Raw genomic sequence first — 23,107 nt, 5'->3', positions numbered from 1 at the left:
GCAGTCGTCGTGCCAGTCTTGGCCATAAGATTCGTCACCCTCGCTGTCTGAGCTGTCACTGACGTTGCCATCCTCTCCTAGTTGCAGTTGACCGACCAGATATAATATATGCTGCATCATCTTAATCTCATCGGATCCCAAACGCAAGTTATATACCTCCTTACGCTGCCGAGACGGGTATTACAGAGCGCGAAATACGAAGCAGATGAATCTTTTCCATATTGCCAGATACTTCTTAAAGCTTGGTATGACCCGAAATCCATGCGGCCAAAAAGCATCTTTAGCATATGTATTTAGCCAACAGCGTGAGATATATGGCGTGCGATCAAGCGTAGCTCTTGCCCTGTCGAACATCAACAGCGCAGTCCCCAGGTCAAATCCAATCAAACAAATTGCCAAACAAATCAATCAAATATGCCAAAATTTTATTTCAATCAAACAAATACAAAATCCTCGATTTGAAATAACATTTGATATATTTGATACATAATATGCCATCTAGCGTCCATGCTGCCAGACCGTTGACCGCGCTTTCACAGCTTACCCGGAACCTGGCTGGTGAGCAACCCCAGCCAATCAAAGTCATCCATCAAGCCTTCCATTAGTGAGCTACCCCAGTACCACGGTCAGGCTGGTGGGGGAGAAAGTAGCTCCTTAACTTTTACGTCTCGTCCTAGCGACATCAAGTCGCGTCAATGCTAGTTTGTTTACCTTTCAACGCGTACCATTCCTCCCACCAGTCGAGGCCTAACCCGATGGAATCCGACGACATCATGCTTCCTTCGCCTCCACCCTTTGCCTTTTCTTTTCTTCGACCACCGAGGAATTTGGCGAGTCAATTCGAGCTGACGACGCAGTCGGCATTGCCAGACCACCCTACTGTTGCAGATCTTCCGCGAGCAGTGTGGAGGAACAAACGATATGTTTTGGAAGAGTCCTTATCCCGGAAAGGCTCGAAGGGCCGGAAGAGCTGGATCAAGCGCCATGGATTTTTTCTTGTCGAGATCGACACTAACGATAGTCCTTTGAGTCATTACTGGGCCTGTCGTTTGTGTGACGCGAAGGGTCAGCCTGAGTTCTTCGCTGCTGCTGCTACGAGTTCGGCAGCGGACCATCTCCGCAAGTATGTGAATGTGAATGTGACGTCGCGAGCTTGAGCACTATTGACCAACGCCAGGTCTCACAGGATTTTCGAGAGCAGTCAAGCAGCTGATCCAGATCTGTCAACCGATGAATCTGAACGGCCTAAGCGACGACGCTTGCAGTACAGCGCCGTGCCGCGTGCTAGAGTCAAGATGATCCGAGAACTGAGCCTGGGACTTCTGATCAACACCAATGTTCCTTTTTCCTTCTTCAGCGATACATTCTTTCAGCAGCTCGCTTGGCAGCTTGACCCTCACCTAGCTGACCAGATACCATGGAGCCGGCAATCGATGGGCCGTTTGCTGGATGACACATACAAGTCTAAGAAAGATGAGATCAAGCAGGAGCTCTCAGATGCCCTTACTAAAATCCATCTGGGGTTCGACCTGTGGACATCGCCTAATCGGCATGCTGTTATGGCAGTCACAGCTCATTTTCTTGACCGCCAGGGCAAGCACCAGTCGCGCCTATTGGCACTCCGTCGCCAGCTCGGGTGTCATAGCGGAGAAAGTCTTGCGGTGACGCTCGGGCAAGTTGTGCGAGAATGGAAGATAGAGGACCGAGTCGGAACCGTGATCTCGGACAACGCATCTTCAAACGACAGCTGTCTCGTGAACTTCTACGGAGATCTCGACGCAAAGATGAGTCTGGCGGACGTTCGGGCCAGACGTATGCGCTGCTATGGGCATATCCTGAACCTGGTTGCTCGCGCCTTTCTCTACGGCGAAGATTTCGAGTCTTTCGAGGCCGAATCGCAGGTATTTGACCTTCTCGGCCGGCGCGAGGATGACCTACGACACTGGAGAAAGAAAGGGCCGGTGGGAAAGCTCCACAATGTTGTCAAATTCATCAGGTCTTCCACTCAGAGGTGTGAGCTCTTCAAAAGGATCTCACGCGAGAACGACGAAGCACGAGAATACCTCTTGGCGAGTGAGTCGACGGCAGAGCTAGAGGTCGTAATGAATAACGATACGAAATGGAACTCCACTTGTCTCATGATCTCTCGAGCGCTCGTCAAGCAGGGAGACATCAGGGCGTTCTTGGTCCACCCAGAAGTGGAGAAATGGCTACCGGAGGCCGACATGCTGAAGGGAGATGACTGGAGACTGTTGGCAGAAATCAAACTTATTCTTGAGCCATTCTATCTACAGACTATGAGAACGCAGGGCTGGGGCAGCGAAGGAGGTAACGGACGGCTCTGGGAAGTGATGGCGGGTATGGAGTACTTGCTGGAACACCTAGAGGATCGGAAGCTGTTCCATCATGCCGTTCCCGACGACTCGTCGGCGACGAGGCAGGGGGGCAGGACACCAACTCGCAGGCCGAGCTGGCTCGAGGGCGACCAGACCGTAACCGGCAGCTTCCTGCTCGATTTAGGGATTGCGAGACGGATGTCCATCCGCGAAAGTCCAGGCAAGGCCCCTTGTCAGATCGTGGCTCGAGACAATGCGATGATGGATCAGGCAAGCCATCAGGATCATTAGGAATCGATGACATGGGAAAGGATCACCGACACTATTTAAGACTGTCCATCATGACTGCCTGGCAGAAACTAAACGAGTACTACACCAAGCTTGGAGACTCACCGTTGTTCGCTGCATCCATCATCCTCCACCCATCACTCGGCATGAATTATCTGGAGGTGAACTGGGCGTCGGAAGAGCAGCTTGTGTGGGTGAGGGATGCCAAAATTGGACTGTCTGACTACTTGGACCGTTGGTGCCACTGCAACCGGCCGGTGGATGAGCAGCAGAAGATGATCATGGACACATCGACATCCTTAAGCGTACCAAGGACGACAACTGAAGTTAGCGTGTTCAAGCAATGGATTAAAAGCAGGACAGCGAAGACCACGGTGATGGGAAGTGAGCTTGAGCGGTATCTGCGGCTAGAGCCGCAAGAGACTGAGGATCCAATCGAGTGGTGGATGGCTCACCAGGGACAATTCCCGATGATCAGCCAATTGGCTCTCGATATACTCGCGATACCGGCGATGGCGACTGATTGCGAGAGGTCGTTCAGCTTAGCCAGGCTAACGCTGACGACGCAGAGGCTTTCGATGACGACGGAAACGCTGGAGAAGTTACAATGCCTTAAGAACTGGGTCAGACATGGTGCGGTGAAGCTAGGGGCGACAATAGGTGGGGGGGACGAGGTCCAATGGGAGATTGGAGATGTTAGCATGGAAGCATAGAGTCAAATTTGAAATATTTGAAATATTTGAATAAATATTTCAAACAACAAATCCAGTCTTGAGAGTTATCAAATATCTCAAATATGACCCCGGATTTGGTTTGTTTGATTTGAGGGCAGCGCTGAACATCAAGTCTAGCCCGCGAAGGATAACCTGCAACTGGGCTTCAGTTTCGGCAGAGCTCCAGATATAAAGTCCTTGCCATTGACCAAGTAGGTATCTTCTACTCCATTGCGAGGCCGGTAGCTTCGCCGTGGCGGCAATGATTTCGAGTGATCTATTCCGGAATAGCTCAGCCCAGCGTGTGTGCTGTAGCCATGGGGTCGTCTCGCATGTGCCAGTGGCCGCAACATAGTCAGTCTGAGTGCTTTCGAATGGTCTCTTCATGATGTGATCGTTCTGACGTCGTGATTGGTATTTCCAAAGAGATGATGGCAATGAAGATTTGTAACTCGTTGGGCTCATATGCCTCCGCAGGTCGATAGCCAGGGTACACGACATACGCGCGTCGCCGCGTATAGGGCATTGCATAGCTTGAAGTTGAAACTCTCTGATGGGAAAAAAAGGAGCAAAGTCGACCAATGAAATGACGAGATCACCACTTTGGCTTACATTTTGCTGGGGGTATGTTATTCAGAGTCCTCTTTCAGGTGAAAGTGGAATGCGGGGCTATCACAGGGATTACCAGCCAATAATATTGCAAAACGTCCACTTTCAGTGAAAGTGGGAGGATCGATAATGATGTAGGGTTATACTGGATATTCTCTTTCTCGTGAGTGGACGTTGTACATATTCGATACCTTGTTGATGTGGCTGGTAACAGTTATCTATATCTGGCGATACCCGGATGGGCTTAATGCTAACGCTGGCCACGTCCGCTGCAACAGCATGCTTCTACAAGAGGTTCACAACAACAAGTAACAGTACAATAGGGGACCGGGAATTCTTAGGATAAAGAAACTCTCCCGGCGCCTCTTAAAGTCGTGTAATATAAGTGTTAGGTCTTAGCCATATTAAGCTTATAAAAGTCTAATTAATATTTAACATTATATTTTCTAAGAACAATAAGCTAGTAGCGTCGATTACCTTTTGTAGAATGAAATAGAGTCAGCAATAACTAGAAGAGTTAGGTAGAGTTATCTAATTCCTCACTGTTGATAAAAGTCTGGCAAGTACACCACACACAGAACTCTCCTCGCAGAAGCGTCCGTGAGTGCTCTTATATGATGGAGTTCCCAGCCGAAATACATCTGGCATGATTACAGCCAGCTCCGTGGGCTCGACACCAGGTTCCGGGGTCGTGACATACGTTGGCAGGCCGAGAATAGACTCGACCTTGCCTGTTGACTTGGCGTTGCCGTGGAGCATCCCACTGCCACTGAAACTTCATCTGTACTGGCGCGTATCGACTCTTACCTTTGTTGTGGTCGGCTTGCCTGATATGGCGGAGGCAGATGCCAGTTCGGCGACGATATTATTCAGCCTGTTACGGAGCACATAGATGGATTCGGAGTTACCGGTAATAGGCCTGCAGCCCCGACAGTGGCTACAGTAGCACCAACTCAATTCCAGGGCCTCGTCTCAGCCGAGAGAGCTCGACGCTGATCTCGTTGCAAATGAACTACACCACGCGCACACATACGTATGAATATCAGCCCAGAAAATACAAAGATATCGGGGTCTCGGAGTCGTCGTAGAACCCGAGATCCGTACAATGTATTGAATACCTGTTGAATAAGATTTGTCATCAACTACACGTGCTGCTAACAAGGCTACTCTCCCCTACCGCACTAACACAAGCCCATAGCAGACAAATTTCCGCACGTTGGCTGTCAAGTATCTTAAAGTCATCGCATCGCACACAGCCTGGACTATTTCGACACATACTGACCCTACTTCTTGTTCACCAGCCGTCAATTAAAGCAACAGCACTCATAGCGCCCTGTGCGCCGACAGCAAAGCCACACAATCTCTCGCATCATCCCAGGCCTTGACTCTGCCCACTAGCATGGCAGATCTCCTCCGCGAAATCAGGGCGAAGTGGAGCCCCGAGCCACTGCCTCCGCGCGACACCTTCGACGGTCAAACTGTCCTCGTCACCGGCGGGACGGGTGGCCTCGGTCTCGCTACCGCGAAACACTTTGCCACCCTCGGAGCTGCTAAAGTTATCATCACCTACCGGAATAAACCTAGAGCCGAAACAGCCAGGCAGCAGATCGAGACTGCTGCACGGGCTGCCGGGAGGGAACGAGTCGTGATCGAGACCATGGAGTTGGATTTAACCTGTTATTCGTCATGCATTTCCTTTGTTGAAAAGCTTGTGCGGCGAACGACCAGTATTGATGTTGTGATACTCAATGCCGGGACGTTTAATTCCGAGTTTATTATGAGTCCTGATGGCTGGTACGTGGTTATTGCGCGTCTTTTATATCAGCTGGGGTTTCATTGTACACTCCCGGTGTCTGCAATTTAGACATCAAATGACATGTACTATCTACCGCGCTGGAATCTTGCTAACGCCTGCCATTTGCTTAGGGAAGAAACAATTCAAGCAAACACACTTTCTACCGCCCTCCTTGCCATTCTCCTCCTAAAGTGGATGAAAGCGGGACGACAAAACCGACAGACGCCGGCAAATCTCGTCTTCGTAAGTTCAGGCCGGCATCTAACGCCAGATATTTCCGAGTGGCCCGAGTGGGAGAAACGTGACGGAGGCATTCTCTTGCACTACAAAGACGCGTCAAACTGGCCTTCCACTGGTGTCCCGGACGCTATGTATGCTACGAGTAAGCTGCTGTTGATGTACGTATTTGAGGAAATCTGCAAGCTAGCTGTTGATGCAAAGGGAGAGTAAGTCACCTACCTTCTTCCCTCCGCTGGAGGTCATTATTTTTCCGGAAGTTGACAATGCCCGCCACGCCAGACCGCAAGTCATTGTTAAGAGCGTTTGTCCAGGAATTTGCAATACGGACCTCTCACGAGCCCTAAAGAAGCGATCTCTCGTTGCTAGAATGGCGATCCCTGTGGTCATGAGCATTATTGGAAAGTCGCCCGAGATCGGCGCGAGGTACATAATAGCTGCGGCGTTGGCACCGCCCGAGAAACATGTGAGTGCTCAACCCATAAGCTCAATCAACTCTTTCGTACGTTATTGGGTTTTCAAGAGCCACTGAACTGACCGCGCCTTGCTTTCCAGGGAAAATTCATTCGCTTCTACCTGACAGACGAGGAATTCCGCATGTAAGTGCCCCCAGCGGATACTAGCCCGCTCCCGTCGAAGCGTCTGTATTTTTCTGATCAAAAATGTATCCAGGCAGTCAATCCCCAACATAACCAGTCCGGCCGGCAGGAGGGCTCAATCGATGGTTTGGGGGGAGGTTAGTGGGGAGCTGGCGGCTAAAGTTCCCGGTCTTCAAATCAGCGGAAGCCTGTGATATCTATCATCGCTGGCATATTTCTCTTCTTTTCCTTTTCTTTCTTTTTATATCAGGGGAGGGGGCACTTGAGCTATGCGACTCTAGAACGTAACATATCACTGTAGAATGGTGAAGCTGCATTAACTGAAACAGATAAAGGAGAATTGTATTCTAATAAGAACATTGCTAATAAATTAAGGTGCTTCGTGCTATTATGCGGAATATCTTATCTATAATGGCCAATACTCTCCGACATGTCTACGATCAGGTCCAAGTTATACAACGATATTTAAATATGCTAGGTAAAAGTATCTGATTAACTCGTTCTAGACTAATCCTTAAACCTTTACCCTTCTCATTGCATATGCCCCTACCCAGGTTATCCCACGAGTGCACTACAAGAGTTAGAGTGGTGTTACAGATCTGTTGCAGGTTCGGCAGGTCTCGTAGCACAGCCTCGTCTCGTCGAATATAATGAGGACGAGGAATGACGAGAAATGACAAAGATGAGGAGAGAGTGATGAATCAGTCAATGATGTGTTTTTACCTATCTTGAAATCATCATTCATCCTGGCTTACCACCCTCGTATCTGACACTTCTTCAGCACCCATTTTCCTCCTTGGACGCAGCGCTAGACTATTGCAAATTACTGCATAGCGGAGCAGCCGTAATAGGCACAACTTTGCGGTATCTTGCGGAGCTGCCTAAACGTAAAATGGGCGCCGTCAAGGCGATTAGCCAAAGTCCGTAGCTTACATTGAGCGGATGTAATATGTATCCGTTAGACGGAAGCCGGCAATGTCCAATAATAATTATAAATTAGAATCCACTAAAAGCGGATGCAAATTGTTACCGTCTACGCGAGGGGTAAAGGACGCACCCAACCTACGAGGCACGCTTTCCGCCTCTTATTCCGGCTAGTTTGGGGCGAAAACCCGGGGAGAGCCCCGAACCAAATGGAAACTGAATTGGCCAAGTTTTGGTGTGAGAAGCGGCAATTGTCAAACAATTCATTAACAACAGCGTCAACTTAGCTTTAAAATGCATGAGGCTCAAAATAAGCAGCGACTTTAATCTTCAAAATGATCACTTTGAAGAAAGGGCAAAAGTTTCGACTCTGGCTCCAAGACCGTCGCTCCGCCCAGCTCCGCCCTGCAGGCCTATTGAACTTCCCCGGTTTCCTATTAACGTACATGATAAGCGAGTGGACCAGAAAAGTAAGTGGACTAAAAATAATTTCTTTAGCATTTACACCTTAAGATCTAGTATCTTTAATAAGCTATTAAAAATCGAACTTAACTTAATAAAAGCTAATACTTATATAATATATTAAATCTATAATATACTTTATCTAGTTAAGCTTTTTAAAAATAGATAAAATTTACTTATGAAGTAATTAAGGAATATCTTATTCGCACTGTCTTTTTTAAGACTTTTAAGTTTTATGAGCTAGATAAATTTTTAAAAAATCCTAAAAAAATATTTATATAGACGATTTTAAGTTAAATATTCAAAAGCTATCCTCACTTATATTTTAGACCTAAATGGCATATTTTAAAAAATTTCAAGTTTAGCATTTAAGGTATACAGTGTAGTTGGTCCACTCACTTGTCTGGTCCACTCGCTTATCATGTACGTTAGCCGATATTGACTTATTATTCCTTACACGTGTTCATCCAAGACTAGTTAGTCAACATTGGCTGATCCCAGTAAACAGCCTCTGCTCTACCAAACCCCAAACACATCTTCATTGTATCTGCATTACGGAGGCCCAAATCTAAAGTTAAAGTTCTCAGCTTTCAAGCTCTCTGGGACAAACAGACCATATGTATGCGTCCATCCACGATCTATTCTAAGAACTTCCGCGAAAACCTCCACTGCCTCTGAACATAGGGTAGGAATGTTGCCCATTAACCCGTGGACAATTTGCATATGATCCACTGAGCCGCACAATCTTTGACATGTAAGCTACAAGTTATTTGATGTAAGCCTTGGGTTCGGTAGGATAGAAGTTACAATGTTTGCTCACCAGATACTTCCCCTCCGTCAGTCGCTCCGGAGATGTATCAGTTGACAAGTACTGGTCTTCAGACGTGGCTCCACGTGAATTTACGACGTCTCGTGCCGCCTCTTCGATTCTCGTGCATCCAGATAACAAATTCCCAAGGTCGCAGCCATGGTGGACCCGATGCTTTTCGACAGCCCTCACAAAGCCGGTAATTAGTGATAAATCCAAGTGTACTTCAGAGCCGGACGGGCTTTGAAGGATCGACGTGAAAAGCGTGATAACTGCATACACAGCATGGTACATTATTTGCCTATCCTTCTTGTTAGCGTGAAAGATTTCCAACCTGAAGAGATATCCTTACCAGGAGAGGCTGAATGGTGGCGGTGCCATTTTCTGGATAAGCCGGAGAGTCGCCCGGGCTGCAGCGATTGGGACCTGTGCCTGCAATTTGACCGTGTCGTCATTTGAGTGCCCGAGACGATTTATTGCCATGTTGATTCTCCCAGCTGTGGTGTAATAAATAATGGTCAGCAAAAGAAGTGGCATTTCCAGCTGTGAACTACTTGAGTAACTATCATAAGTCGGCCGGATATCCGGGGGCAGGTCCATCTTCCACATGTCAAGCTGGTGGTTCAGCTCCGCTACCGCCCTATAGAGCTGCGTGTTGTTCATTTTCAGGGCCCGCTGGGAGTAGAGCTCGGTGGAAGTGCGCGACTGGATCATGGCAAGTCCTGCCATGCATCGCAAGACGTTTATCTTGTCTTGCGTGCCTGGTAGGGTGTAATCGCTGAGACCGTCGGGTGGGCCATAGTCAGGGAGCTTCAAGTCTACCTCGTTGCCGAATGTGGATGGTAATCCTTGTTTCATCATTTGGTCGCTGTCAGTACAATAAGCAATCCAAAACACTCTCCTATGCTGCTCAGCTGTTGTACGATCTAGTTTCTCATACCACCTTCTGGTGTGTAGACCGACAGCCTGTAGCGCTCGCGCGAGCGACGCGGTTATACTAGAAGTAGTCCGGGCATCCGCAGTTCCATGCATGAAAACACCCATAAGAAGTAGTGCTTGACAAGTTGAGATATCGTTGCCTCTGATGAGAAGCTCCGGGAAGATAGCGAATGCGTTTTTAAAATAACCCCAAGCAATTAGAATTAACTGGTCATGTGCACCGTGCTCTATCTTCCACTGGATTGCTGTGGCAATAAGAGCATTTGTGGTAGCCCATCTCGACGGGCTATCGTCGCAGTTTCTTGGGCCGGCAAGAAACTGTTGCTGGAGAAGTTCCGAAAGAGATTCCACGGTAAAGACCGGGTACAAGTCGTTGATGTCGTCCAATGCGTTTGTAATAAAATGTCGGAGGAGAAATTGGGACTGCACAGAGGCGAAGACCTGTCTTCGGAATCCACTTGGGTCCAATTGAGACCGAAACAAATTCACATCAGATTGACTTCCTGGCAGTTTTGGGAGCGACACTGAGGGGCGCTGGGACTCTTCGGTGTATGAGACATGGGACTCTATGTCATTTGTGATATCCAAGGACTCCAAATTACCAGTTGGTGCCTCTAGGTTTTCCAAAACTGCTTGGGAAGTGCGTTGTGTGCTTGCGGTCGAGATGATAGAGGAAGATGCCCCGAGAACTATAGTAGCTTCACCTTGCGGGCCAGTCGATATGCCTCCTGGAACGCTTGCCGAGTGTTTCCCAGTTTTATCGAAGTGGCCTCTGGTATCCACGTCGGGTGGTCGAGAGATCGCTGTCCATTCTTCCGAGGGCTGAGCGCTAGCCGATTTTTCAAGCGACGACTCTACCTTGCTCAGCCGCTCTTCCAGCATATGGATGTATTGCTTGCTGCCAAAGTCATTCAGCTGGTCGAATATCTGGGCACGATACTATACTGTCTCTTACCTCTTCCCTGGCCCGCGTCTTCTTCGCTCTGCATAGTCACACTGCATATTCTGCTCTATGCAAGGTGTGCAAGCGGGAACTTCTCCATCACATCGAATCTTTCGTCTCTGACACCGTAGACATGCCTACTTCCAAGCTTAGCGCTCAGACCATGGCATAATTATCATATCGTCTGAGAAATAATGGTACTCACATTTGCGATTCGCTTTTTGCTCCTGTCACTCCCTTCCATGGCGTGAAATTCGTGCCGAGTTGACTCTGGGGGGGAATGATAGATCCGGCTAGACTGCTCTCAATTCAATCTCGTCGACCGAGATAGAAGAGATGCGGGGTTGCAATGCAAATCTCGCATCATAATGGCTCTGATAACAAATTACGGATGTATTACTCAGCTACAGAGCTATTTTCATATCCGCGCGGATACTTTTTGCATCCGATGACGCACGCACTCTTCTCCACTTAGTTTGTAGGTCAGCGAACCCCTCTATGTGGAGATGACTCATGCGGCCCAAGTTGGCCAATCTGCTGGGGTTGCTGGGGAAGCATGTTGGACATCACAAGTGTGAGGCGACAAAGGCGGTGGATAGACAGTGGATCCCCTACTGCACTTTTAAGAAGCACTAAGCAACTTGATCTTCTTATTTCAACAAAGCAAACCAGACCCATTTGCCGTGCTCATCACCCCCAAACTCTAGTTAACGTGTCTCTCGACAGCGATTGGCGCCCGCAACTAGAGAGGAACCACAGGAATAGCATCGCCATTAACCATAAGTGTAAGTTGCCAGTCGTCAAATTCCTTCCTTGCCCTAGTTTCTAAGCACTAGATCTATTGGCAGTGCTGGTGCAAGCACTATATTTAAACTCGGTCGGCAAGTAGCTTGGGTAGGGCAACCCGGTAAGGTCAATCAAGTCGTTGAGGAGGGACGTGTTGACTCTATGCGCAGGTATGACCCTATATCAAGATTGTTAACTCTGTTATTTCTGGAATCCATTTGTCTTCATCGGATTGGATCTAAAGTGGCACGTACAGCGAGTCTCTGGCTACCCGATCCTCGGATAGCTTGTTGAGGAATTCGGCAGCTTCAATGTGATCTACGAAGTAGTCGCTATTTGCAAAGTGCGGATTCCAGTAGTCAGCCTCAAATATAGCCATGGTGCTGTTCGCAGTCGGGCACATTGGCGTAATCGCAGCGTATGCTTGGTCAAATGCATGAGCAGAGCCCTGTAAGTGGACAATGGTTGCCTGGGTGTGAGAGTCGTGGAACGTAATTGGTTTATTAGCACTGCCAAAAGTTAGCCAGAAGCGGTTCCTGGCATCTCCAGGGTCACTAAATTACCTATACGTCACGAACTGAATACCAAGAATATTGGAATAATAATCTTGGGCCTGATCAAGAACGACGACCTTTGCTCCGGCAGCAACATAATCTTTGAGCCCCAAGGCATGGTCATGGTGGTGGTGAGAAGGCTAATTGCGTTGCAATTTTTAATAACTTTCAAACACTGTAGCAGCGATTTACTTACCCATACGTGGGTGACTGCTTTTCCAAGGGTCTCCCTAGCCCACTGCAGAACAAGGTGGCTTTGGTGCGGGAGGGAATCGAGGACAAGCACCTCGTTCTCGAATTCGACGACTACTTGCTGATAGTCGGAAGCAGGGAAGTTCAGAAACCAAACCCCCGGCATGTCCGGTAGGGGAGTCGTGGCGGAAAGATTCGTCAGTGTCCCTCGATAAGCACCCGCCCATAGGCAGTTTGAGTACCACTCTCCAATTTCTGAAAAGTCATACGAGCTGTCTCGTGTTGGGTAATTCGCGGCATGTCGACCTGGGGGTCCGTCAAAGAACTGCGGATCCAAATCAGGATTGACGACCACTGTATCCACATAATAATCCATGAGAATGTGTTGTTTGTTGTAGATTGTCTTGAAGCGGCTGGGGAACCTGACGCCATCGACAGAAGTGTAGTTATAGACCAGTAAATCTTGTGTCGACTTGCCATATATTCCATGGTCCTCATAAGAACGAATGATATATGGCAGTTTAGTGTCTGCATCGAAAAGCACCGTAAGATCAAGAGTTTTGTCGTGTACTATAGAGTATGAGCCTGGAAATGGACATTCAAAGAAGATTCTTACCAGCGGGTAATTGTAGACCCGTGCCAGTGTCTACGAGACCTGTAGAGTAGTTGTTGTTCAACAGGATCTGGGACCAGTTAGCTCCTTTAGATGAAACAGTGTGCCAGAGACGACCTACTGTAGAAAGCAGCATAGGAGACATCCTTTCTGCCTCATATATAAGATAGGCGGCCAGCAAACCTATCAGCCAAGTAAGCATTATTCAACAATCGTTTCCCAAGATTTACCATCAACATAACCTTCTGGTGGTGCATCGGGCTCAAATAAGTTCATGGTGCCTTCCACGATGGCAGCATAGCCCTTTTTGCCACCTTGCAGAACAAGTGAGTAATGGAATGGGTCAAGAGCTGGCCGCGCCAAGAGGAATATCTCTACATAATACCGTCTATATTAATTGGGCTGTATGAGCTCACTGGATCAATACGTACCTCCCGCTTCGTGGAATCTGTCAATGCGTTGCATGATATGAGGCTGGTCATAGGAGAAGGATATGTTCTGGCTACCAGCAGGCGACATCATATTGTCGACTCCAAGCACAGAATATGCCTCCATCAAGGTCCTTGTGCGATATACACTGTGCAGTGTTAGATAATACGCACCAAGATCAATCACACGCTGCGGAACTCTTACCTGTTGCCAATATACGTGACCCCCGACACACTTTCAAGCCGATCAAAGCCCCCCAGAGCTTCAAACCCATCGAGTAGCGGGTCTGTAGGTTGCTTCGCAGAATGCCGTTTCCCAGCGGCAAAGGATCCGCACACGAGTGCCGTGATCATCAGAGATTTCATGCTAAATATGGTGAAGTGGATTTAAAAGCAAAGGAGAACAGTAGCTTAATGGGTACGAAGACGCCAGTTTTTACCTACTGATTCTGTGAAGCAGAACAATACGAGACAACGCATGAAGTCCAGGGCGCTCTATTTAAAAAGCCATTATCTTCAGCAACGGAAATCAGGTAGACGATTTCATAGGCCCCTTACCTTGCCAAGCTTGCCGAAAGCATTCTGCTGAACTCACAATCGGCTTCAGAATGAGGAGCGAGCATTTCAAATCAAAACCACTAACATCTATTACATAACTGAGTCTCGGGTATAGAATGAATCCGTCGCACGTACCACTAAGTCTAATGCTTGCTCCTGAGAGACAACCGTCCACGAGTTCTACTACGGCACTAACCCGCATAAAACATTGTCTTCTCCGTAATTTCACTCTGACCAGGCCACGTCCTCTCTACCAAGGATATTCTTCCGGGCGGGATAACTTCAACGAGCGACGATAGAGGAAATTGCTCGCGGCTATGTGTGGAGGGATTTTATCATCGCAATGAGGGACATTTTATTATGCTCGCGCGAGGGTACAACAAACTCCAGTTCAATAGCTCGCTAAGAAGTTGACGGCTTCACAGGAGGTATCAGGCAAAGCTAGATGCCCCAGGTTGATCCGCCAAGCCACCAGTTTTAGGTTGAAGTTTATTGAAATAAGGATAAGGATAAGGATTTCATTTCGCGGGGGAAACACACCTCAGAGGGCCTTAACGCTAAGCTATTTTCGTCTCGCACATTCTGGCGGATCTGTGCCCAGGTTTTCCATCAGCGCCGAGTCCCCGTGCTCAACGATGCAACTGTCCTCGTAATGGTACACATCTGTAAGGACCGTAGTATTGGTGATGCCTGCATCAGGGCTGTTCAGGACAACCTTGTAGTGGAGAGTGCAGATGGGCTGGGAGAAAATAGATTTGCCGCAGACAACCAGACCTTCAACGGTGACAAGTTCAGATCTGACTTCCTATCTCATACTGACTGGTGACATGTACTATCCACAACCCCTCTTTCGCCACCACCCCTCTTTCGCCAGGCAAAATAAAAAAAGCTCCACCAAAACTCATCAACTTCACTTACACGAAAGTCAGCCTAAATATATAGCTACTCAAAAGCAATTACCTCTATTGATCATAAAAATGATTGGATGTGATGATTCTGACCTTATAAGGCTGTGCGGGGTAAGTGATCTATGCTTGCTTTGCTATGGAAATGTCGTTAGTTTGATCACCGAATTCCTCACCGCTCTTTGCCTTGTTTTTTGGTCTTTGTCTTTGACAACGACATGAAAATGCCTAGGTCAAGACTTCGATGGAAATACACAGAGGACGAAATGGCAGAGGCCATATTGGATGTTACTGACAATGGCTTTTCACCCCCTCAAGCCGCTCATAGACGGGGAGTGCCCCGAAGGACTCTAATCGACAGACTTCACGGCCGCGGGGCCGTGAAAGAGCAGATCCACCCTCATCGACGCTTGTCCAAGAGCCAAGAGGATAGGTTGGCTTTCTGGATTCTCCGTCAGGAGTCCTTGGGCTATGCTCCGTCCCATAGTCAAATCCGCGCTTGCGTCCTGGGCCTGCTGAGACAGCAGGGCGAACATCCTTACTTAGGACGCAATTGGGTGGCCAAGTTTATTAATCGCCGCGCAGACCTAAAGACCAAGATGGGTAGACGTCAAGAAGCCAAGAGGTTCGACTCTTTCACACCTAGAGCGGTTCATTGGTACTTTGATATCCGGGATGGACAGTATGGCTGGATCAAGCCTGAAAACACCGTCAACGTTGATGAAGGCGGCATTATGACTGGTTTTTGCAAGCGCTTACCTCTATTCCTTGCCAGTGCTTGAGTCTTGACCGACTAATCCTCTTCATTCAGGACTAGATAGCTTGGTTGTTGGAAGCGCGGACCCGAAGCGCAAGGCCTTTCTCAAAGGACCACAAACTCGAAATTGGACTTCATTCATTGAAGCTGTCACTGCTGACGGCCGCGTTTTAATTCCTGGCATAATCTTCAAGGGGAAAGAACTACAGAAACAATGGTTTCTTGAGGAGTTCAAGCAGATAGCAGACTGGTATTACATAACTTCGCCCAACGGGTGGACTGATGACCACATAGGCATTGAATGGCTTGAAAGAGTTTATCTGCCCCAGACTACACCTGCCGACGAGTCAGACGCGAGACTGATCATCTTAGATGGTCACGGAAGCCATGCAGCAGTATGTCCTTCATTTTCCCCATCTCAAGATCAGTGCTGAGTGATGGAAGGATGAATGGATGGCCACGTGCTTTTTGAACAACGTTTATTGCTGCTATCTACCAGCACACTGCTCTCATGGCCTTCAACCACTAGACAATGGAGTATTCAACGCGTTGAAGGCTGCATATCGACGAGAGTTGGAAAAGTTCGCCTCGTTGACTGATTCCGCTCCGATAGACAAGGTTAACTTCATCAGGGCCAACGCCAAGGCTCGTCGAGTTGGAATGACTGAGAAGAACATACTGTCTGGCTGGAGGGTTACTGGGAATTGGCCGATCTCACGTGCTAAAGCGCTGCGGCACCTAAAAATCCAGGAAGATAGGCCAAATGGCAGCCCAAGGGCAACTCCCGAGCCCAGGCCGTATTTTGACTCGGACGATACACCACAGACGGGCCGTTAAATTCGTGACCTTGGGCTGAAAAAAACACTAAAGACACGGAGACGGTATAACATAATAGCCAAGGGCTTTGAGGCTCAACAGCAGACAGTAGCGGCGCATACTCTGAGGATTGCCAGCCTAGAGGAAGAATTGGCTCGGCTGAAGAGAGGGAAAAAGAGGAAGGCGGTGCCAAATCCTAACAAACGTTTTATGACTCTTGGAGAGGCTCTAGCTGGTAAAGAGTCCATGCCAGAAGAGGCGACTCAAAATATGCCTGTTGTGGTGGAATCTGTCTGTTCAAGCGAGCAGGAGTCAGAATCGGAGGCTGGTTCCGTCATCGGAGTCAGAGTGGAAACCATACCCCGCCAACCCACCACGCGATCAGGCCGGCTTATCAAAAAACCTAGTATACAATAGATAAACCCTATTTATAATTTATGAAACGAAAATTTTGACGGATTTCTATCAATTTGGTCAAGTTCTGTGTAAGTCAAGTTGTTAATTTTTGGTGGTGGCTTTTTGTTTTGCTTGCCGAAAGAGGAGTTATGCCGAAAGAGGGGTTGTGGATGGTAGCTGTTATTATCAAATGAACTAAGAGTACCCCAATCAGTATTGAGGCAAGAAAGGGGCTCGAGCACGAGCTGATGAGGTAAGTTTACCCTTTTAACCACAACAAATCGGCTGTAACCATTTCAAGTAGCTGGTACTCGGTCGACGGTTTCGTAGGGCTCTGTGTGCTAGCGATCTCGATGTCGCAGAGATCTGGAAATTCGAGTGCAGCAGCGGCAGGGGAGCGAAAAACACCTTGGCCGATGAGGTATTGCAAAATCTTGACCAGCTTGTCTTCGGAAAAGATCTCCATGTTAAAACAGATCGATAGATGTAGCTCAGGTGGTCTCGTCTCGCAAAACAAAAAGCTCCCGCCTCCACCCGAACCACTTTGCCATTCTCTTGCCCATGATCCGTAACAGAACTGGATCGATCTTGTCAACAGGATGTGGCTTATGAAAGACGATCCTGCCTCCCTCCCCGGACAACTGCTTAAACGCCACTGCCGAGCCGCTGTTGTTCCTCGCAGTAAACCCCGCATCAATCATGGCGTGAACAAATCGATCCCATAATACGTCTTTGACAACGTCATCTCTGTCGGGGAACATGAGTTGAAAGACCCCCAACGATTGCCTCGTAACTTCAATGGCGGTGCCTTTGGTCAACTCGGTAGGTTCTCCGTGAGCACTTGCAGCTTTATCTCCCAGCTCTTTGGTATCACCGGCAGAGGCCCCTTGCCCTCCCCGCGTTTTAGCTTTTTCTCGGCGCGGAACTATCGTTGACGGCACGGGTCTGGGTTCAGCCTCGTAGAAGAAACCGGCAACGGCTTGTGGCTCCTCTACTCTACGGATAGCAGTGAGGATCTCAGCCTCTGCCTGTTGTTCCTGCTGCAGGTACTCTGCACTTAGGTTCGCTGAAACGACCTCGAGAAGACTGTCGACCTCTGCTGGGCTGTAAGCAGAACTGCGAAATTCCTCTCTGACGGTTCCTCTAATCGATTCCCAGAATTTCTCGAGGGCAGTGCGGAGCACCCGAGACCGCGCAAGCCAATCAGCATTTCTCGGACCTGCTGGTGGCTTTGCAAGGTAGAAGTCCCTAATAAGTGACGTCCCGATGTCTTGGAGAAGGCCAAGGTCCTCTTTGTAGCTTTCGGAACGTCGCGGCTTCCAAAACTCCCTGTCTTCTGTGGTGCTAACTTCCTGCAATGTTCTCGCTGCATTCTGTGGCCTGTGGAAACGGACGGCTAGAAGCATTTCATGGCAGGTTGAGAGGTCCGAGAGTGTCTGGTAGATGATTTCGTCAAGCCTTTTCCTCTCAGATGGGTTGCTGGACAGATGGTCCTGCAGCATTGCGAAGAGCACCGCATGATCAAAGGCTCTTTGGTCGTCAGGCTTTGCTTGCAACTGAACTAGACACCAGTCAAGGGGGTCCTCGGTGAGCGCATCCTGTGTGTTTGCAGACGTCTTTCGTTTCAAGGAGCCAATTGCATTGGGCAAGTTCGCTTCAGGCTCGAGTTTCCAGTGTTTCTGGAGGCCCGGAACAAACGGTAGCAGTTCCTCCAGGCGACTTGCCCTGTATATGACCTGGTTGACAAGGAGAAGCTCAAGGGCACCGAGAGCTTTGTCGTACTGGATCGGCAAAGGTGCGCCGGGATATATGTTGTCGCGGAATCTCCTGCGCACTGCGTTCACATGCCTGCACTCCACCTCAATCCATCGCCACCAATGGTGATTTAGGATCTCAGTGCGAATGCGCTGGGCAAGCAGCACCGCTCTATTTGGTTCCGAGGCCTTCTTGAAGATCTCAGTTGCGAACATTGTCTTCAGATGTCTCCTCATGTATGCAGCATCGCACTGCAGGTACCATAGATGATCTCTCGTTTCATCCAGTCGAGTCTTGGCGAGCGTGAGCAGGTAGTTGCTGTCGAATTCTGGCGGTTGTGAGAAGGCTTGGTTCGTGTAGGGAGACCAGAACTCTACCACACCCGTCTCTCGAAAAGCTTCGTGGCTGACAAGTTCTCGCCACTTGTCAACCCGAGGGGGTTGTGAAGGGTCTACACCGTCGAGGATCCTTTCCACTATGCTGCAGAGAACCTCCATAAGGTACGCCTGCGCTTCAAGAACAAGCATGGCCCTGGGAAATCCAAGAGTATCAGCTCGATGGGCGGCCTTTTCTTCCCAGTCGACCAGTGATCCATATTGATCTCCATACACGACAACACATTTGGCCGAGAAGTCAACGTCGAAGAATCCAGCTGCCCAGCCGAGAGTGAGCTGCCTACTGTCGAACGCCACCCAGTGCTGGGGAGAATAGGCGGTCCTATAGTGAAGCAGAGCAAAAAGGACTGCAGGGTTGGTCTTCACGACTTGCACGTTCAGCCAAGGCAACAGGAGTTGACGTCTCCGAGTTGGGCTTCTCGCGTGTATATAAAGCCTTTCGCGCAGGTAAGTATACCGCGGGAGGAGCCACTGGTCCTCCTCGAGCTCCGGAGCTGCTTCCTTCAACAGGGCCTCTCGCTTTGCTTGGCTTCGCTTTTTCCACCGACTCAGCAAGACATCGCCATAGACATTGATACGTTCTGTTAGTGAGGCTTGCAGACGATGGATATCCTCCACGGCCGAGAGCACATGGCGCCCCGCTTCTTTGTCAGAAAGCCTGCGGCGGTAGGACAAGCCCGGGCTATATTGTTCCTTGACTGTGTAGAATCCGTTCTGGCAGTCGACACACTCGCATGGCGGCCGAGCAATGGACGCTTTGACGCTCTCAATGGTTGCTCTGTACTTGGGGTCAGATGATCCGTCATCTTGGTAGAGAGTGAAAGGGTTCATTGTTTTACGATCGGTTGCCTGAGTGGCGGTACAAGTAAGAAGGAATTTTGGTTCGGTTTGTTTCTTGCAGCGGGTGAGAATTTGTGCGAGAATGACAGGCATCGAAGCGGGCACCAATAGGAATGCATAGTCAGTATATTTGCTTTTGTCAACTGCACCCCCAAGTGAGACTCAAACAGATCACTTCTTGGTGGTATTCTCATGCTTTGTCAATAATAAGATGACCTCTACATGTAAGCTATCAATTCCTTTGGCTGCGATAAGGAGAACCTAGGGTACTCGCCTCCATCACCAGAAAAACACGCGCTGTCAGTATGATGATCGCCGAGATCGATGACTTCACCGACGACGCGCTGCCAATCTCAAGCTCGAATATGGTCTTTATTTGGTCCGTATCGTCGGCATCCATTGTGGAAGTCCATGATGAGCTAAACCATAGACAGCAGTATGTTTACATTTCTTGCGCCAAGTTGGTTGTCGTGTAACGTGTTATCTTAATATGCTTTGGTGGCAGGTGATCCTCGCTTTTATTCCCAGCCCCTGACCGGGGTAACCAACATTGACTCTTCGTTGTCGTAACCAATCCCTTATTTTTGCTTTTGCGTAATTGATCTTACGGCTGACTAGTATGACGAACTCTCTGTTTCATTAAGGTAATTGATACGGGTGCCGCACTTTTAACGCTTCTTATTGGCCTAAGTCCTGCCTGTTAGTGCACCTGTACGTACCGAATTCTGTCGCACTGTTGCCCGCTGGTGATCAAAGTTTCGGCCTGTCGTCAATTCCGTCACGTCACGGACTGTCGACCATCCCCATCCGTCATTAATTTATCTTGCCCCAACGAGTTCAATACACCACGACGCTCTACAATGCCTTCACCAAATATTAATAAGGACACTACCACGGCGTTGAGAGACCTCATATAAAGAGCCTTACTGTAGGAGACTATAGATGTGTATACTTACTATCCACGGCCGTAATCGAAGTACTGTCTGGCACGCTGGCAAAGTAGTTGCAGTGCCAGTGTGCATCGGACCGTTACGCATCCTCACGTGGCAACTGGCTATGCACAGAGTTGATCACGCGGATACCAGGGTAAGCAGAATACTCTTGATGAACCATGCTTTGATGTCTCTGCTGTTGTCGACGGCGCCGGTTCCTCGCCCGCTCGCTTTCGCTTTCGATCTTGGATGGGTTCGTAAAGGCTCGTCGACCCATATTCGACGAAATGCTCGTTTTGACGATCTGGGCATCCATCTTTTCCATCATAATTGGAGCTCCCCCTTTTATTTCAATTGCGACGCCAACGTTCTAAATGAGCCTACGCGTTTTGAGTTTAACTAAAACAAGGGCAGATGCGAGTCACACAACTCAGTAGGACTCATCACATCTTGAACATGGGTGGCGATTGGTGCCGAACATGCCGAACACGACGCGAGAATACGGATCAACGTTGTGGGAGCGCCCGTTATACAAATGCTTTTCATAAATCAGTCAGAACGTCCCCAGTGGATATTTGCAGGGATGCTTACATGGGTACTTTCACTTTGAACATGCTTTCATTGGCTCGCAAAGGGTCAGCAGGAATGCTTTACGCTTTAAACAGCCTCTGGTTGGCTGCTACGATGCAGGGGGGACAGCCCGGTTTACCAGCGGCTTACCCTATATAAGCTTTGCGATCGCCTTTTTGGCCGATACAGATCGCTTCAAATGAGTAAAATGCAATTTATTGAAAGGGATCAATTATGAAAGGCTTTTTCTACATTCTAGTATACTGTTTACTTCGTGCATTGGTGTAGCTGAGACGTGGTGCGTCAAAATCTGTTTTCTTGTTCTATTTGAACGCTGAGGTCAACCCGGACCATCCAACCAGGATAGATCATATGTTGAGAGCTCAGCTACACTTACCCTTGCCACTAGCCCCTAGTTTTAAAATCCTGGATTTTATTTTATTTTCATTTTCGTCTCTTTTCATTTTATTTTAGGTCTTCTCACAAAAGTGAAAATGCGCCAGAAACAATCACGACGAGACTTGACGAAACAACAAACCACGCGCTTCAAAGCGCGTTAAAGAAGTAGGTTTATCGACTCAATATAAAAGTTGCTAATATAACTCTCTCCAGAGCCGAAACCGGACTTTATTCAGACCTTAAAATTACGTGTGGCGATAAACAGTATCAAGTCCATAAGGCTATTATCTGCCCAAGGTCTCCTTTCTTCGGAGTCGCCTGCCAAAACCACTTCCGAGTAGGTCCAGATGAGTTTGCGTCCGTGTTGCCATTGATTGACTGATACGTCATTCATCATATTTGTAGGAAAGCCAATCAAACATTATCAATCTTCCGGAAGATGACCCGGAAGCGGTTAATTCTATGATCTATTACATCTACAATGGCTATTATCCCAAAATAGATCCAGGAACCCACGGTATATCGAAAGACAGATTGGCAGTCGCCGGCTGGAAGCTAGAGACGTTTGGCAAGATACTTCCCTGTCAAGTATTGCGAGCCTAGCTAACGTGCCGTGTACAGGAGAATTCACCGGCGGGCTTCAGGTCAAGTTTCTTGTCCTGCATGCAAAGGTATATGCCCTTGCCGAGAAATACGAGGTGTCAGGTCTGAAGGAGATGGCGCAACGGTGTTTCCAAATTATTTCCAATTGTGGGGGTTCTTGTAGCAAGGAATTTGCACAGGCTTTTGAGTTTGTATACACGACAACGATCGATTTAGATAGGGGGTTGCGCGATGTCGTTGTTCAGGCTCTACATGACAACCCTCGAGCGCTTGATGAAGAGCATATTCGGAGAGCGATGCGTTTGCAGCCGGATCTGCTGTACGATCTTGTGTTATATGGCCGTGGAAAGGATAGGAAGAAGGAGAAAGTTAGACGTCCAAGACCATCGTGGATGGATGGGACAGAGGCTAGTTGAAAGGCTCTCCGAAAGCCCCGACTCTGCTATTGGGCTTTTCTTAGATAAAATGCATCGTTCAGTACTCCTGCAATTTCGATCATTTCGATTATAATACCACTCATTTTGCCTCCGAGCCAGAATGCCCCACGATCCACAGTCCAATTATAGTACCACCGAGGGAGTCCGATCTGGTCCTTCATGCTCAAGTATACGTTCTCGCCAAGAAAAAAACCCCCTTCTAAAGGACATCACACAATAAAAAAATAAAAATAAAAAAAGCGGCCTTTGACCACGTAAATGAGTGAAGCGCTAATCACAACACCCCAGATCCGATGCATAGCAGTGGACGATTTACGAATGTCGGAAGCAGCTGAGCTGGCTCCAGCTTATTCTGATCTGGCAAAAGGAACGTTTTCGGAGCTATTTCGAGTAATGGATTAGAGAACCAAGTACGTAGGTAAAGTTCAGGGGCAATGACAAGAATAATTGCTTTGGCCATGAGCGGACGATTCCTGACGGCCAACTTGTATTAAGTATCTTGGTCTCCTCGCGTGAAA

At 48.4% G+C, this 23,107-nt stretch overlaps 8 protein-coding genes across 12 annotated transcripts; 2 read left to right on the top strand and 6 right to left on the bottom strand.

Annotated features, from left to right (window-relative positions):
- Positions 1-3,376: 3,376 nt before the first annotated feature.
- On the bottom strand, positions 3,377-3,756 carry FOXG_19660 (uncharacterized protein; the record flags this gene model as incomplete). The annotated part of the gene is made up of 1 exon (XM_018399924.1): positions 3,377-3,756. The coding sequence occupies exon 1, from the start codon at positions 3,722-3,724 to the stop codon at positions 3,377-3,379; it is 348 nt and encodes a 115-aa protein (XP_018244445.1). The 5' UTR covers positions 3,725-3,756.
- Positions 3,757-5,345: 1,589 nt separating this feature from the next.
- FOXG_07120 (uncharacterized protein) lies at positions 5,346-6,581 on the top strand (the record flags this gene model as incomplete). Its single annotated transcript, XM_018385757.1, has 4 exons — positions 5,346-5,740; positions 5,873-6,187; positions 6,261-6,444; positions 6,534-6,581. The coding sequence occupies 4 exons, from the start codon at positions 5,346-5,348 to the stop codon at positions 6,579-6,581; spliced, it is 942 nt and encodes a 313-aa protein (XP_018244444.1).
- Positions 6,582-8,501: 1,920 nt separating this feature from the next.
- Positions 8,502-10,897, bottom strand: FOXG_19659 (uncharacterized protein; the record flags this gene model as incomplete). Its single annotated transcript, XM_018399923.1, has 6 exons — positions 8,502-8,722; positions 8,784-9,072; positions 9,124-10,167; positions 10,276-10,608; positions 10,666-10,790; positions 10,859-10,897. The coding sequence occupies 6 exons, from the start codon at positions 10,895-10,897 to the stop codon at positions 8,516-8,518; spliced, it is 2,037 nt and encodes a 678-aa protein (XP_018244443.1). The 3' UTR covers positions 8,502-8,515.
- A 581-nt stretch (positions 10,898-11,478) lies between these two features.
- Positions 11,479-13,592, bottom strand: FOXG_07119 (uncharacterized protein; the record flags this gene model as incomplete). Its single annotated transcript, XM_018385756.1, has 9 exons — positions 11,479-11,617; positions 11,694-11,948; positions 12,003-12,133; positions 12,190-12,755; positions 12,802-12,868; positions 12,920-12,981; positions 13,029-13,172; positions 13,230-13,375; positions 13,432-13,592. 9 exons carry the CDS (start codon positions 13,590-13,592, stop codon positions 11,479-11,481), a joined length of 1,671 nt encoding a protein of 556 aa, XP_018244442.1.
- Positions 13,593-16,917: 3,325 nt separating this feature from the next.
- FOXG_19658 (uncharacterized protein) lies at positions 16,918-17,124 on the bottom strand (the record flags this gene model as incomplete). The annotated part of the gene is made up of 1 exon (XM_018399922.1): positions 16,918-17,124. The coding sequence occupies one exon, from the start codon at positions 17,122-17,124 to the stop codon at positions 16,918-16,920; it is 207 nt and encodes a 68-aa protein (XP_018244441.1).
- A 25-nt stretch (positions 17,125-17,149) lies between these two features.
- FOXG_07118 (uncharacterized protein) lies at positions 17,150-19,639 on the bottom strand (the record flags this gene model as incomplete). The annotated part of the gene is made up of 1 exon (XM_018385755.1): positions 17,150-19,639. The coding sequence occupies one exon, from the start codon at positions 19,637-19,639 to the stop codon at positions 17,150-17,152; it is 2,490 nt and encodes an 829-aa protein (XP_018244440.1).
- A 786-nt stretch (positions 19,640-20,425) lies between these two features.
- Positions 20,426-20,905, bottom strand: FOXG_19657 (uncharacterized protein; the record flags this gene model as incomplete). Of its 2 annotated transcripts, XM_018399920.1 has the most annotated exons (2): positions 20,426-20,512; positions 20,605-20,905. In XM_018399920.1, one exon carries the CDS (start codon positions 20,903-20,905, stop codon positions 20,678-20,680), a length of 228 nt encoding a protein of 75 aa, XP_018244438.1. In that variant the 3' UTR covers positions 20,426-20,512; positions 20,605-20,677. The 2 variants fall into 2 exon arrangements, with proteins under 2 accessions (XP_018244438.1, XP_018244439.1); XM_018399921.1 differs by lacking the exon at positions 20,426-20,512 and having other exon boundaries at positions 20,580-20,905.
- A 579-nt stretch (positions 20,906-21,484) lies between these two features.
- Positions 21,485-22,689, top strand: FOXG_07117 (uncharacterized protein). 4 transcript variants are annotated; one of them, XM_018385754.1, is made up of 4 exons: positions 21,485-21,714; positions 21,763-21,886; positions 21,955-22,117; positions 22,171-22,689. In XM_018385754.1, the coding sequence occupies exons 3-4, from the start codon at positions 22,012-22,014 to the stop codon at positions 22,566-22,568; spliced, it is 504 nt and encodes a 167-aa protein (XP_018244437.1). In that variant the 5' UTR covers positions 21,485-21,714; positions 21,763-21,886; positions 21,955-22,011; the 3' UTR covers positions 22,569-22,689. The 4 variants fall into 4 exon arrangements, with proteins under 4 accessions (XP_018244437.1, XP_018244435.1, XP_018244436.1 ...); XM_018385752.1 differs by having other exon boundaries at positions 21,763-22,117; XM_018385753.1 differs by having other exon boundaries at positions 21,485-21,886.
- Positions 22,690-23,107: the final 418 nt, after the last annotated feature.

The sequence above is a fragment of the Fusarium oxysporum genome, chromosome 6 (genome assembly GCF_000149955.1).
Source record: "Fusarium oxysporum f. sp. lycopersici 4287 chromosome 6, whole genome shotgun sequence".
Lineage (NCBI taxonomy): Eukaryota > Fungi > Ascomycota > Sordariomycetes > Hypocreales > Nectriaceae > Fusarium > Fusarium oxysporum.
Note: the sequence above shows the minus strand (reverse complement) of the source record. Positions and strands in the feature narration are given on the sequence as shown.